This window comes from Xenopus laevis, chromosome 1S (genome assembly GCF_017654675.1).
Source record: "Xenopus laevis strain J_2021 chromosome 1S, Xenopus_laevis_v10.1, whole genome shotgun sequence".
NCBI lineage: Eukaryota > Metazoa > Chordata > Amphibia > Anura > Pipidae > Xenopus > Xenopus laevis.
In genome coordinates this window covers 102,345,807-102,361,912 of record NC_054372.1, presented here as the reverse complement: position 1 = coordinate 102,361,912, position 16,106 = coordinate 102,345,807, and the positions used below count along the sequence as shown (strand labels likewise).

Here is a 16,106-nt window from a genome sequence, read left to right as displayed (position 1 = left end):
AATGCTATTCTCTGTTCAACTTTATTATTTTGTTTTGTACTCAATAAGCTGTCCCTTGACATAGGTTCAACCTCTTTAATGGCCTTTTTTATACATTCCGGTCTATATCCCTTCTCCAGGAAGCGACCAGTCAAGGTGTTCGAGGCTTCCACATATCCCTCTATATTTGAAGAAATCCTTTTTGCCCTCATAAATTGACCCTTTGGTATTGCTTTTTTCACTTTGGGGTTATGAAAGCTTTTAACATGTAACAAATTGTTTTTATCAACTGATTTTCTGTAGAGGCTAGTTTGTATCACACCATTATTAATCGTAATTGTAACATCCAAAAAGTTGAGTTCAACTTCTGAGCACTCATAGGTGAATTTTGTGGTATTGTGACTCAAATTAGCCTCTTGTATCATACTTATAAGGTCTGCCTTAGAGCCTGTCCAAATAAGTAGGATATCATCCACAAAACGGAAATATTTCAAAATATATCTGCAATAAGGTTCTTTTTCCAAAAACAACTTTTTTTCCAAGCAGTTTACAAAAATGTTTGCATACGATGGCGCAACCGCAGCACCCATCGATGTGCCTTGTGTTTGCCAATAAAAGGCATCCTCAAAGGCAAAGTCGTTTTTTGTCAAAACCATGTTGAGGCAATCCAATATAAAATATACTTTTGCACTATGCAGATTTGTTTCCAACAAGATTTCCTCTACATATGACATGCCTTCTCTGTGGGGAATCGAAGTATAGAGACTCTGTATATCTATTCCACAAAGAATTACCCCCGATGGGAGGGCCTCAAGTTGGTTTAATCTACAGAGGAGGTCAGTAGTATCCCTCAAACATACATTAATTTTCTTCACTTCATCCTGTAGGAAATTATCAACAAACAATGATAGTGGTTCCAGTACCGACCCAATACCGGAGACTATTGGTCTCCCTGGTGGATTAATAAGTGTTTTGTGCACTTTAGGTAGTAGGTATAGTACAGGAACCCTAGGACTGTCTGTGATCAAAAAATCTTTTTCTGTGGAATTAATAACAGAATTTAAGTTTGCATCTTCCACCATCAATAATTAAGGGCAACAAGATTAATCATCCGACAAAGGGATATGAAATAAATATAAAATGTCACACCACATGTAATTCTACATTTGTAGTGTACTTGTTAAAATGTCCGTGTGGCATGGGGTATGTCGGTCAAACGAAAAGAGAAGTGAAAAAGAGGATTCAGGAACATAGAGGTTATATTAGGAACTTTAAAGCAGGTACACAAACAGACACGCAGGTGTCTAGACATTTTTTTGAATGTAATCATAATCCAATGCAACTTAGATGGTGTGTACTAGATGAGATTAGGATGGATATCAGAGGTGGAGATAGACATAAGAAATAACTCCAAGCAGAAGGGAAGTGGATTAGAAGGCTGAATACATTATCCCCAAATGGGCTAAATGATAGTTGGAGTTTGAAACCATTTTTATAATCTTTTCATACCTTTCTTTCTTCTTTGAATTTGCAGGCCCTGAATTTTCATCAGCATAGATGAGTAAAGTTATGTGGTAAGAGTTAATACTAGTGCAAATATATGTCAGCAGATTAAATGTAACGCTTAGATCCATAGTAAGTTAGTGATATTTTGAATACTATGTTGCAGTTCATTTTAGATACGTTTTGAGAGCAAATAGATTACAATGTAATTACTTGAAAAGAAAGTACCAGTTTACTAGTATTCACCAGACAAATAATGAAAGTATTCTGTCAAGATTTGGTGTTTTAAAAATTATTTTAATTGTGTGTTGCATAATTTTAGACTTTCATATTTTTATATGTTGTTTTACAGCACTTTCAGAATACCGAAAAATATTAAGCACTGTGTTATGGACAATATGGATTTTTCATTCACTTGATGTCGAATATGGTCTCAATGGTTAAATGTCGTTTTATAGCTTTGTATTATTAACTTATGACACGCCTGTGGGCTAATTAGTCACTTTATGGGAGGGCCTATATAAGCCTGATTTGTTCTGTATTAATTGCACTTGATAAAGGATCAACAAGGATCCGAAACATGTTGTGTAATAGCCTGAATAAACACATCACAGCATAAATTGCTATCTATGAGTGCTCTCCTCATTCTTGGAAATTTGCAACATTTAATGCAGTCAGAAAAGTATGATATGTAATGGATAGGACAAATTCATAATAATACAATGATATTACCTAAAATGTTATACCTTTTAAAGACCTATAAAATTACCTACACTAGACAAATATAAGAGGAAAGCTAGAATAACTTTACATGGAGGAATAAACATCCTCAGATATCCAAGTAATGAAAATATAATGTAGTATTACCCTGCAATGATAAAATTGACCTGCTTGCTTCAGAAACTACTTTACTTCATATAAACAAGTTGCTGTGTAGCAATGGCAGGAATTGAAAAAAAGCTATATGGCACAGGTTAAATAGTGGATAACAGATAACACCATTATGTTCTACAGAGCATTTTCTCCTTTGAATGGCTGCCCCCACTGCTACATAGCAGTGGATTTATATAAACTATAGTAGTGTTTCTGAAGCAAACACACCCATTTTACCAGTGCAGGGCAACACTGCATTATATTTGTATTACTGTACATTTTTTGATTTTACTATTCCTTTAACTATTATTGAGCATGGCACAGATAGCTGTAACACCAGAATAGGTAGAACAGGCGCACACCCTTATGCAGATCAGCCTGGTGCACAGTCTTAGAGGCTCCGGCAGCCTCACATATGCTATAGAACAGAAAAAGATTGTGCCAATCTTTTACTGTTCTACAGATAGCTGCAATACATGGAGGACCTCATGCTCGTCTCTTGTTTCGGGATGATCAGTTACAGCCATACACTTCTAGACAATGTATCAGAGTGACTGGGGGACTGGCAGCTGTGCTTTCAATCTCAGCAGGGCACCCCCGCTCCAGGTGTAGGAAATGAAGTAAATTAACAAGAGAGCTGAGAGAATCAAACGAAGAGGCAGAACTTGCTGCTAAGTGCTCTTTATTGCACACAACATGTTTCGGGCCCAAAGCCTTTGGGCCCGAAACATGTTGTGTGCAATAAAGAGCACTTAGCAGCAAGTTCTGCCTCTTCGTTTGCTTCTCTCAGCTCTCTTGTTAATTTACAGCCATACACTTATCAGCATATGTGCTGGCTGAATAAAATACCCTATGGCTTTGTTTTTGGTCCTTATTGTGAAGAAGATGCAATCATCTGCCTCTCGTTAAAGTCTTTCACTGAACCCAAATTTTCCCCCTGGCTTTTCTAAATGTTTTATGGTATGGTGGGCATACCATAATGGAATACCTCTGACATTTCAACTAATTTTGTATAAGTACCAACCGCCTGTTCCAGAAATATTTACTGAAGCAACTCTTAAATTATTTGCAAAAGTAAGTTAAAAAATTGTGAACATAATAGATTCACATTTTCTGGGGTACTTAGTATAGTAAATGTAAAATGTTTAATCAGCTGACTGCATATAAGAAACATAATTACATGCTTACAGTATATGAGAAAGAGATCTAAATGCGTCACTCTCCACAAAAGATTGTGCAGAGGATAGTATGATGTTACATATTTGGTGGAAATGTATGTGTAGTAGCCACCTTCTGGGATTCAATAGTGCACCTTCTATCCCAAGTATTACATATAACTTTTCCCTGAGATCCTTTTGTGCTATTTATGTCTGACAAATAGTAGTTACAGTCACCCACTTATATTGTAAAATAGGCAATACACACAGAGATATTATCATTAGCCAACAGAACTCTAACCTGTCTGATCAACTAACCAATGATCGCCATGGTATGAAAAATGTTGGGATGATCCAATCACTGTCCGAAAATCATACGAAACGCTTTAACTTTGTGTCTATGATCATTTTAAGTTAAAGGACAGTTGGGAGTCAAAATCCCATGGAGTGCTACATCTTGCCTTTGAAATCTTACTGGTTGAGACAAAATTTTTATGGGGGACAAAGCTGTAAAGCAGTAAAACATTGGGAAAAGAACCGTGAATGGCAATGGGCAGTGATCTAAGGTAATCACACATTTTTTGCAATCCACCATGCGCTCCCCCTTAAGTTCAGTAATCATTCTGCTTTAAAAGACTTGCTAAGCATGGTTAATAGTTGAACCATTAAACATATGGAACAAAGGGGGGCATAAAAGAAGCACCCCTCTGACTTTGCACCTTTGGCCCTAGCCAACTCTATTCACCCTGTAATCTAACCTATTTTATCCAAACTGATTCTTTATCGAAACAAACCGGCACAAAACTGCTGTTCTTGTAAATTGCCTGCGTGGATGAACTTGCAATACTTAAACACGAAATAAACACAAAAAGTGGAAGTATATGGTGATGGAGAAAATGAGAAAATAAAGTGATCTTACCTCTAATGACACAAACATTTTGTCCCTTTCCTGCAACTGATTTTTTAAGGCTTGTATTTCCGGGCCAGTTCCCTGATTCTGTTTTGGATCTAATGTGCGTATAACCTATAATTTATAAAAACAACAGCATTAGAATAGAAGACAAAATCTGAAGCCGGTTTCTACACAGTTGCCTGGATTACACAATCTGTCACACATTTGGCTAACGAGTAGCTTCTCCCACTTACACTTTTTGCTTTTTCTAGATATTTTTTGTAACGCTCTTCCATTTGTTTCATATCCTCTTCTTTTTTCCGCAGAGCATCTTGCAATTCTTCAATTTTCATTGCTGCAATTTAGAATAGTGACGTTAGGGCGGATAAAGCTTTAAGAAAAATGCCTTACAATTGAAAATTATTGCTCAGGAAATTAGTTTAAGAATCCTTCATGTGGAGATAGATACATCTTTATAAACAGAGGACTACAAAAACCTGATATGGTATCCTATTTCATCCTTATACAGAGACTTTGTAAAACTACTAAAGTCCTAATTATAGATTTTACAAATTCCAATACAAATGAATCAAGTTTCATGCCACCCTAGAACATACTCCTGGTCACAACAGGCATTTTTTAAAGAAAGGGTATACACAGGCAGCACTGTAATTGGCTAAACACTGAATTCTTCCCCACTCTGGGGAAGCTTGCTTTATTTTTAATATGATGGTCCAAAAATGATCATGGGAAAGGGGTTACAATTATTTATAATACAGATATATACCTGAACCACAGGCATATTTAATCTTATGTGCAAACAAACCTTGCCTTTGGAACTATATTTTTAAATTCTACTACAAAAAGAAATGTGAAATTAAAATACAGAAACTGGAAAAAAAACCTACAGCTATTGTTATAACGAGGCTCCAAATCTTCAATAATAGCCCGTTTTTTCTGTAGTTCATTGTTTGCTTCATGTAGCTTTTCTCTGCATGGGGAAGACAAACAAAGCCGAGGTTCACTTCTAAAGCAATATTTATCATTTAAAAATATAAAAAAAAATTATACATATATAGATATATATTACTTTGTACACTAAGATATAATAATAAAATCCTTATTGGAAGCAGAACCAACCTACTGGGGTTACTTAATGTCTACATGATTTTCTAGTAGACAAGGTATGAAGATCCAAATTACAGAAAGATCCGTTATCTGGAAAGCCCCAGGTCCTGAGCATTCTGGATAACAGGTCCTATACCTGCATGCTTATACATAGGAATAAATAAAGCACTTACAAGTGTTCTTCAAGCTTCTTTTTCAAAAGCAGTGACTAAATAAAAGAAAAACATTATGATTGGCGATGCAACTCAAAATGCACATCTAGAATTCCTACCATAAAAGAATGACACAGACAGACGAGAAACTTCTCAATGCAAGTGCAAATGGTGTCCATTTATTTCTAAAAGGAAAACAACATATTTTTTCCAGAACAAAACCATTTGGACAGCCATTTTTATATGTGCAGGTTCAGCATCTCTTTATTCAGAAAGATCCGCATTATGGGAAGGCCATCTGCCATAGAGTCCGTTTTAAACAAAATAATCCTAAAACTAAGCTGAAAGAATCCACATTGGTGGCAAAACAACGTGGAATTAAATAGACTTAAGATATAGTGATCCAAATTTTTATTATTATGGATAATAGGTTCCTCGTCTGTATGCACTTAAAATTAAAGAACAGGTCATATTGTACTGTATAGCTTACTAGCACCAATACGTGTTTTGTAATGATGTTTAAGATGTTATTTTACAAAAAAGTTATACTCACAATAGCCTTATATGAAAAGCAAATGGATGCATTAATAAAAAAGAGAAAATAAATGTAAAATTAGGAAAAGCCATATCAGAAAATAGAGAAAAAAATTGCCAAATTTCAGTCAAAATGAATGTTTTTTTTTGTACTGAAATTTTAGAGGTATTGCCTCAGGCACATTTCAAAACTGGACGGCCACTTTACCTGTCCCCTGAATCCCCCGTGCAGGTTCTGGCAATTAGCATTCAGGTAACTGGGGTGATTCTTAGAATATTGACCAGTGAAAAAAATCTCATCATCACCCTGTCTGACATTGTCTTTCAGTATAATGTATCGTGAAAGGACAAGATAAATTAAACTGTAACTAGTGCACCTTAAACCATTTATTGTAATATTGCAGAAACAACCCAGGGTCATATTTTGCTTGCTGAATCCTTGCACTCTACCCAAAATGCCTTTGTGTTAGCGGCTAGTTACTTTAATGCTGAACTGGAATTTTAATGTCAGATTTGAGGTTAGGAAAACACATGCTATTCCAATCCACAGCTGTTTAGATCGAAGGGAAGTGATTCCCAGAAGTTTGTTGCCCACCCTATTAACTGCTCAGGTTACTAAACACCTGGAAGCACTAAGCATGCTATAGCTCTAAGTGATGTGGCACATGAAGTGCACTGTCGCTTGTGGGAAATTGTAATCCCTGTGGACAACAAAATTCCCAAAAATTGTATGAAACTGCAGAAGCATGAATTTATACATAACGGTTTTTTTTTTTAAATGTTACAGTTACTACTAAAAAAAAAAAGCTATACTAAGGTCCAGTGCTGCCCTAGGCACTAGATCTCAGCTTGCCCCCTACCTATCAGCTATTGGCACATGTACACAACAGGTGGTAGGCTAGAGGGAAAGACTTTTTTTTTTTTTTTTTTTTTTTTAAATATATGATTTAATATATGTACCTGACGGTTGCTTCGGGCAAGGGCCCTCTGGTTTCTATATGGTAGATACAAGCCTGTATATAGGTCTGAACTGAAGACAATCCATTTTAACCTCCTCATCAATCTCGCTACCAAATAATTAGAAATGTTTTATAGTTACAAAGAGAAACAAATGTTGTACTTACATCTTCAGTTTTTGCACCTTGCTCTTGTAAAGATTTCTGGAGCTCCTCCACCTGGGACTGCATTTCTATCAGCCGTTGATTTACTAGTCTAGGGAAAAAAACACTTACCGTAAGTGTCCATATATTAAACCTTATCAACAGCCTAAATAAACTAGCACAAATAGACACATGGGGAAAATTTACTAAAGGGCGAAATGGCTAACGCTAGCGAAAATTCGGCAGCGTGACGTAATTTTGCCACTTCGCCGATTTACTAACGGGTGCTGGCATGGACCTACTCTAGCACTACTTCGCACCCTTATGCCAGGCAAAGTTGCGCTCTGGCGAAGAGACCCAACTACGCTAATTCACTAAGTTGCGGATTTTCATGAAGCTCTGATGAAGTGGTGGGGAGCCACAAAACGCGTTAAGCGGGCAGCCAGGGTCCATGCTTTGCTGCTGTAATTGGAGTTTTTATGTCTACTAAATACATTTCTACTTTTAATCTTTATACTGGTCTCTTCAGTGCTCAGTTTTTTGCTTTTTTCCTGGAATGAATTGACCGCATGGTATGGCGGTGGGGTGTGCAGCATGCTGAGCCCAGTGTCGGGTAAGTGCTCCCACAAAACAATTTTTTCGAGATACAATTAAATAGGTTTCCATTCAATAAAACATATAGGGGCAAATTCACTAACTGGCGAAAATTCGCCAGTGATGGCTTCAGAATGTTATGGAGGAGCAGTGACGTGTGATCCTGTAAAAATGACAGAAATACTTGATGTTGATCAACAACCAAACCGTTATGAGTGTGGTGTATATGCTATTGCCAACGCATATGAGTTCCTTGCCAACGGAAACCCCACCTGCAAGTACGATAATAAGGAAATGAGAAAACACCTCAGTGATTGTTTTGAGAGAAGAGAAATAACTGCATTCCCTAAAATAGATAGCTTGCCATGGAACACTGTCTATCATAAAAGTAGAGGAAAGATGAGGAATGTACAGTGAAGACTAGTGATGTACGAATTTCTCCCGATTGTTGACGCAATCAACTTATCAGACGCGCGTCCAAAAAAATGTGGATGTGTTAAATTCGCTGCGAATTCGTGCCAGGCGAATTTATTCGCTAATCACTAGTGAAGACCAGCCAATCAATATATTCTCCCAGGGACATTTCAGATGGAATACTGAAAGAAAACTTTCAGCTGGAAATTGGATAGAGCTCAATAGAAGAATGTAAAAATCTAAAATAAACTCTAATAAAAATCTAAGTGTGTCATTTTGTTTCTATTCAATATGGATGTGATATGGACATGATCCATTATTTTGACCATGATAGTGAGTAATGGCGTGAATCAAGAGGGCGCCTGCATGTGCATGGGATTCTGACTATATCAGGAGAGTGGCATGCTGGTAACCCCTAAAATGCAGAGATGCCACCACCCAATTGCTGACTTAGGCCAGAGCCTTTGTGGTGCCTAAAATGGCTTCTCACTTTTGTTACTGGGAGGTAGGTGTCTGGGCTGTGTGTCTTAATCAATACATTTGGTAAAAGCCTACAGTCTAGAAAAGGAAGTCAGTTTGAGGCTCCAATGTATGAAATATATACATGAAATACCAAATTCATTCAAATTGTCGCTTTTTTTTAAAAAAAAAATTTAGGTAAGGTATAATCAGATTTTTGAGCCTTTTTTCCCTTGTAAAGCAACAGTCCACTCTTACTTTATGGCTGAGATTCTTCTGTTAACACATGTAAAGGATTCTATGCTGTCTAGCAGCAGTCCTGTCCTGATTTGTGATGTAGAATGTATCTACACAAATGAGGAAAAAACAAATGAAGATTTCCTTCCTAATAGCCCCAATTCCATTAATACAACTAATGATGCATGGTTCAAGGGGAAATTCAAAAGAGACTAGAATATGTAATGATAAACACATGTCCTGAACCGGATGGTATTCATCCCAGAATACTTAACAAGCTTATCTCTGTGATTTGTCAAGCTTCTTTACTTTATTTTTCAGGATTCATTGAGGTCTGGCATGGTGCCAAGAGACTGGCGACTGGCAATTTTTTGTCCCAAAAAAGGCTGGCGTCTATTCCTTTTTTCTGAGTGATAGCCTGCAAAAGTCCGTAATTTTTTGGGGGGTAACCGGGTTCCCCCCTACATTTCCTAACATATGGCACCTAAACTATACAGTGGGCATATGTATAGGGCAAAATAACAACTCTATTTTATTTTATGAAGGTTTCCCAGGCTTGTGTAGTGTAATGTATTTGCTGCTACATATACATCAATTGTACTTTAACTTGGTGCCGTATGCAAATTAGGCATTGCTAGTGTAACTTCGAACTGCTGATCGTAACATCGCTAGCGCTACTTTGCAAACAATCGGTAACTTGTGCGCAACTTCAGATCTTCATGAATTTGCACAGCCCTGCCAAATCTACGCCTGGCGAAGTGCGGCAAAGTCAACGCTGCTGCAAATTTGGAGGTAAGTAAATTTGCCCCATAGCCTTTTCTGTACCTGTTTTCTGTCTCCAGCTCATTTTTCCGCATGTTGGCGTCATCAAGCAGGCTTTGTAAAAGGGATATTTTTTCATTGTCAGATCCTTCTTGATTAATTTTTAACATCTTGTTTTCATGTTGCAGCCGTATAAGCTTCTCTCTGAAGGAATTGCAAAAATAGCTATAAGAGCATCCTTCAGCTACAGCAAATTGAAAACAGGACCAAATACAATCTTTAAGTCACGTGTGACAGCTCGTGTTTTATAAAAGGTAACCGTTATCATTGATACAAAAGTAGTTAATATCCCACATATGCTGCTGATAAAATGTATCAACTAATGTAGCAAATTGTAACAATTCAGAATCTGCCCCTGGACAACTGAGCTGCCAGACAAATACCAAAAACATTAACCTTCCATTTTGAAAAAAATGCAAAGAGATTGAAAAAGTATTTGTTTTCTGGTGAACAATCTGAACACAAATGAACTAAAAAAAAAAGTTTTGGAAGATGAACAATCTCTTTAAGCAACTGTTTATATTAGAGGGCAGTACAGTGGCACAATAGTTAGTAGCACTGCTGCCTTGCAGCCATGGGGGCCTACCATTGATTACACCCGGGTAATCAACAAAGTTTTTATGTTCTGTAATCTGGTATCCCCCACACATACATATAGGAGTGTTAATGGCCTCCTAATGAAACTTTTATGACTGTAAGCTCCACTGGGACAGTGACTGAAGTTAATGATTATAATCTTAAATGTGTTAACAATACTTTAATAATGACAACACTTACTTAATTTCTGGTGTAACAATCTCTGCTGCTAAACTGTCTGTTGGCTCCTGATTGCCCAATGGCATCAAACCTGCCAAATAAAAACAGATCTTTTACACACACACATTAATACCTTCCATAATGCTTTTTCTGTGCCATCATAATGCCTTACAACAGTGAACCCCAACCAGTATCTCACAAGCAAAAGGTTGCTCACCAATCCCTTGGATATTGCTCCAGTGGCCCCAAAGCAGGTGCTGATTTTTGATACTGCCAAACAGAGCCTCCTGTAGGCTGCCAGTCCACATAGGAGCTTCCAAATAGTCAAGCACAGCCCATACCTGCAACTCTCAGGAGTTTTTTGCATGGTTATGTTGCTCTCCATCTTATTTTACATTTGAATGTGGCTCATTGGTAAAAAAAAAAGGTTGGGGATCCCTGCCTTAAAGGAAGCCATCACAGTGATCTATCAGACAGGTTGTCATTGCTGGCTGGTGGGTTGCGGCATGTATGTGCCCCAACATGGCCACATGCACTGGAGCTCCTTCTTGGTACATGCAGTCTAGCGCTGGCAGGGCAATTAAAAAAAAACAAAAAGAAACCCCAAAACCATAGTGCGGGCTCTATTAGCCCGTACCTCTGGTGTAGGAAACTATTTAATGTGACAGATGCCCTTTAAGAAAAATTTTAGCACTTATGGTCCACCAAATATACCCTAGAAATAGGCAGCTACCGACCTATCGTATTACAGAATTGTGAATTGGATCCTTTTAAGATGAAAGATACAGCAATACAGTATACAGTGTTTCTCGGTTTAAAACAATAGATGTTTGGTGTAGTATTCTCAATAAATGTACAGCTAATTATTAATGCGCACAGCAGTTTTATGAAATCTATTCATAGATGAACCTTTTTTTATTCCAAAGAAAAAGTTGTTTTACCTGCTGAGGTTAATTGTCCCTCCTGAGCTTGAACACATCTCAGCTCCTCAATGGTTTCCTTAAGCGAGTCTCTTTCTGACCTTAATCTCTAATTTGGTACAGAGAAAATAGAAGTGTAATATTAATCTCTTTACTATGGAAATGGGGAATAAGACAAATCACAGAAAATCCACTGACAGAAGGATGGAATTTAGGTTTTATTAGTACTAAGCATGATCATATGTGATCTGGTTTTTCTGCATTTGAGCATGAGCAGTGAAGACTGCATTTCCAGTCAATAACCTTGTATTAGCAAAAGTTTGCAATTATCATGCTCCAAAAGGACACCTGGAATGTTTGGTTTCTATGAGCTGATTGAGTTAAATTAAAGAAATAAAATTAGATCAGAACACAACATGTATGGTGGGCTAAAGCACATATTACTTTGTCCGTCAACATTTTTGCATGGATGTACAACCGTCACCACATTTTAGATCAATACATGCGACCCTTTTAATCTGTGTGGTATCAGTCAGCAATCTCCAACATCAGTTCCCAGGTACCATATTACCTAAACCAGGGCTAAGTAGTGTAGACTATTTGAGGATGTTGGTAGCTGTAGTTCAGAAACATCTGGAGAGCACTCAATTGTTTAAACTCTATTTATTCACTATAGAGAATTTTACTCTGCTATATAGTGTATCTTACAAAGTACAAAAAAACACTTACATCTTTTTCTTTCTGTAAACTGTCAATTTTTTCTTTTAATCTTTTATATTCAAATTCCAGTTTATCTGCTTTCTTTGACTCCTCCGAGAGTCTGTTTTGCAATTCAACTACCTGTTGGGACAATAAAACTAAGTGTCATGAAGAATAAAAACAGTCAGCGGTTAATAGACTATCAAAGGACATGTGTTGTCATACCTGTCTCTTGTAAGTCTCAAGCTGACTGCGGGCAGCATTGGCCTTCCGAAGTTCCTCTTCTAGGCTCACTGTATTCTGCATGTACATAGTGTTCTTCTCTTCTAAAAGCTTCACTTGCCGTCGCAAATCTCCCAGATCTTCCAACTTTTTCTTGTACGAATCAACCTGACTCTCTAACTTGGCTACTTTGTCAGATGAATGCCTAAATAACAAACATATAATGGAAACAGTTTTGTCATCAAATTAAAAAGGCATAATTATGGCTGAAAATAAATTTGTTGCGGACTAGAATATTTTCACACATATGGAAGCAATCAGATTAATAGAATAGAGGGACAGTCCATCCCACTTTCTCAGAAGCTGGCTAGCTGACAAGATTCTACATCCTGAGAGATTATCTTTTTTGAATACTCTTACAGAGCAACAATTTTGAGCTGTGTTCGGTGTGCACATTAAGTTACATTGACAGCAATGTTGCAAAAAGAGGAGTTCATACATGTAGGTAAATTCAGCAGGGTTACAGAACACAAAGCAAATAAATAAATGAATAAATTCAGGATTCACAAAGGCTAAGGGTTTATTACAAGAAAAGTGACAGACCAGCATTGGAAAAAAGAAAATGCATTTAAAGCGATACCGATACATTTCTATAAAAATCATAGGAACATGTGAGTATCAAGTAGGTGCGGCACCCGCAATAGTTCCCCTCAAAGCCGCCCCCAGCCCTGCAAACCTTTCTGCAGCCAACTTGCTGACACCACTAACAGATCTTCCACATTGCTTCAGTGACGCTGGGCTGGGGGCAGAGCGATCCTTCCACAGGCTGAAGTCCTGTTTTCATTTGTAATTAGCCCATGGATCACGCTGTCCCCAGCCCAGCGTCATTGCAACAGCGCCGAAGATCTTTTAACTGAGGGTCGGGTTAATGCAGATCGCGGGGCTGCGGGCGGATTTAAGGGGGGCTTTGAGGGGAACTATTGCGGATGCAGCACCTACTTGATACGGACACGTTCCAATGATTTTTATAGGAACCTGTCGGTATCGCTTTAAAGGGGTGGTTCACCACTATGTTAACTTTTAGTACGTTATAGAATGGCTAATGCTAAGCAACTTTTCAATTGGTCTTCATTATTTCTATAGTTTTTTTTTTAATTATCTGCCTTCTTTCCAGCTTTCAAATGGGGGTCACTGACCCCATCTAAAAACACATGCTCTGTAAGGCTACAAATGTATTATTAGGACTGCTTTTTATTACTCATCTTTCTATGCAGGCCTCTCCTATTCATATTCCAGTCTCTTATTCAAATCAATGCATGGTTGCTAGGATAATTTAGACCCTAGCAACCAGATGGCTGAAATTGTGAAACAGCAAACTGGAGAGCGGTTGTATAAAAAGATAAATAACATAAAACCCACAAATAATAAAAAATTAAAACCAATTACAAATTGTCGCAGAATGTCACTCTCTATATCATACTAAAAGTTAGCTCAAAGATGAACAACCCCTTTAAGTAAAGACGAGTTTGTAAAGGTAACAATATGTGGAGTACAAAATGATTGTAGGGGGTAATGTTAACGAGTGGCTTGAGGCTACATTACAATGGGTTTATAGTAATAAGCTATAAATAAAATGTTCAATCCAAATAATAAAAAGTGTCAATGTGTGTATGTGTTACATACCGGAGAACATCCATTTCATCTTTTAGTGACTGGGCTTCATCTGCAAGCGTAGTTAAATCTTCATTTTGTTGCCGGAACTCTGTGATCTCCTTCTCCAGCTCTTCACAGCGAATTCTGTAATCATCTTTTGATGCCTCCAGCCTGTCAAATGAAAAAATTAAGCACATGATCAATTATGCAAGCAACTGTAACTTTGGAAAAATGGCTAGGTATTTATAAAGCAGCTCTGGGGCTGATTAACATAATTATTCATAATATAACCTGTTTAATAGAAGATTGTTTTCCCAGAGATGACTGAAAAACCAATATGCACTGGAATAAACCTTAGGCCAGATACAGATAATCTGATATTTTGCTGTGCAAATTAAAGTCAGAAAAGCAGGAAACACCTTCCCTATATAAATTGTGATGATGGGCACATATCCTAAGAAATTTCCAAGGACATAAGTGCTTATTCCAAGGACACAACACCTATCAATTACCCAAGGTGGCACAAAGCAAAAACACCAAGATCTAAACTTGCAGGATGGGGGCTACACCAGCGGAAACAAAGTTAAGACTGTCTTGCAAGTGAGCTTTAAAGGGGTTGTTTATTCAAAACATTTCAGTTGGTCTTTGTTTTTTGTTTTTATAGCTTTAAATTGATATGCCTTCTTCCTTTGGAACTCACCCCATCGGTCAAAAAACTACTGCTCTATAAGGCTACGGTGTTATTGTTACTTGCAGTCTTTTATTCAAACCACTACATTGTTTCTAAGATATATTGGACCCAGATAGCTGATGAAATTCCAAACTGGAGAGCTGCTGAACAAAAAGTTAAATATAGGTATAAGATCTATTATCTGGAAACCCATTATCCAGAAAGCACAGAATTATGTGTGTTAGTTTTTTCTCTCTGCAATAATAAAACAGTACCTTGTGATTAATCCCAACTAAGATATAATTAATCTTTATTGGAGGTAAAATAATTCTATTGGGTAAACTTAGTGTTTAATTGATGCTTTAGTAGACAAAGTACGGTGATCCAAATTACAAAAAGACCCCATATCTGGAAAACTCCAGGACTCTCCAAGTCCCATACCTGTAATTTAAAAATCACAAAAAAAATGAAGACTATATTGGTTCAGAATAACACGGTCTACATCATACTAAAAAATCTGAAGGTGAACGACATGTTTAACTTTGCAGGCACACAGCTACTGGTAATTGTAGAGGCATAACAACCCTATGGTTTACTACAAAAATGGATTACATTTTACTCTGCTGTTTGATGTACCATGTGACTAGTACACATTCTGAAATAAAGATGGTTCAGAAATCCCAATTTTTTTCCAATGCTTGCTGACTGTGACAAGGCCAGGGCTTGAGTATACTATCGCTACAAGATGTAATTTATTTTTAATTTTCAGAATGAAAAAACTGCTAAAGAAAACAGAATAAGCTATTACCTGAACGTTTCCTCTTGTAATTGCTCTAGTTGAGTTTGAAGCTGTAGATGCCTTCGACCTGCTGGACTGTTGGGATCTTCCAGTGAATCTGATTGGTTCATTCGCTCCATAAGAATCTGGTTCTCAGCAAGTAAACTGCTTTTTTCTTCTTGAAGTCCAGCAACCTAAACAGTACAGAATATGCTCTCATTGCCATGTGAAAAGCACAGTTTTCAAATCTCAAAGACAAAAGTTACACTCAAGCAATTCTTGTAACATAAGTAAAGCATATTAAAGAGGCAGTAAAGCTAGAATACAATTTGACTTGCATAACAGGACATATTGTAATGACTTTGTAAGTCCTGGTTTAACACAAGTCCTAGTTTAACACAAGTCGTTTTCCAGCATGCTGGGGAAACATTTCATCCATTACAATTCTCACTTCCTTTTTAGGCATGTCATCAGTTTTGAAAAGGCCACGCTACATTTCTTTCAACCTCCATCCAGAATGCAGATAAAAGAAACATGCTTTTATTTGATTTTGTACCTATGTAC

General features: G+C 37.2%; 1 protein-coding gene across 6 annotated transcripts in view; it reads right to left on the bottom strand.

The window, feature by feature from the left end:
* hook3.S (hook microtubule-tethering protein 3 S homeolog) overlaps positions 1 to 16,106 on the bottom strand; it is a 53,812-nt gene that overhangs the window by 13,682 nt on the left and 24,024 nt on the right. For 4 of the 6 annotated variants that reach the window (XR_005963914.1, XM_041575265.1, XM_041575254.1 and 1 more), the window contains exons 9-21: positions 15,573 to 15,736; positions 14,125 to 14,265; positions 12,445 to 12,646; positions 12,250 to 12,360; positions 11,542 to 11,629; positions 10,622 to 10,691; positions 9,848 to 9,988; positions 7,343 to 7,430; positions 6,238 to 6,243; positions 5,706 to 5,740; positions 5,313 to 5,395; positions 4,659 to 4,759; positions 4,432 to 4,536 (exon numbers count right to left, since the gene is read on the bottom strand). Coding sequence is in view for 5 of the 6 variants with exons in the window: in XM_041575265.1 (XP_041431199.1) it covers positions 4,432 to 4,536; positions 4,659 to 4,759; positions 5,313 to 5,395; positions 5,706 to 5,740; positions 6,238 to 6,243; positions 7,343 to 7,430; positions 9,848 to 9,988; positions 10,622 to 10,691; positions 11,542 to 11,629; positions 12,250 to 12,360; positions 12,445 to 12,646; positions 14,125 to 14,265; positions 15,573 to 15,736 (1,335 nt within the window). In the remaining variant the exon portion in view is untranslated. 6 annotated transcript variants of the gene reach the window in all.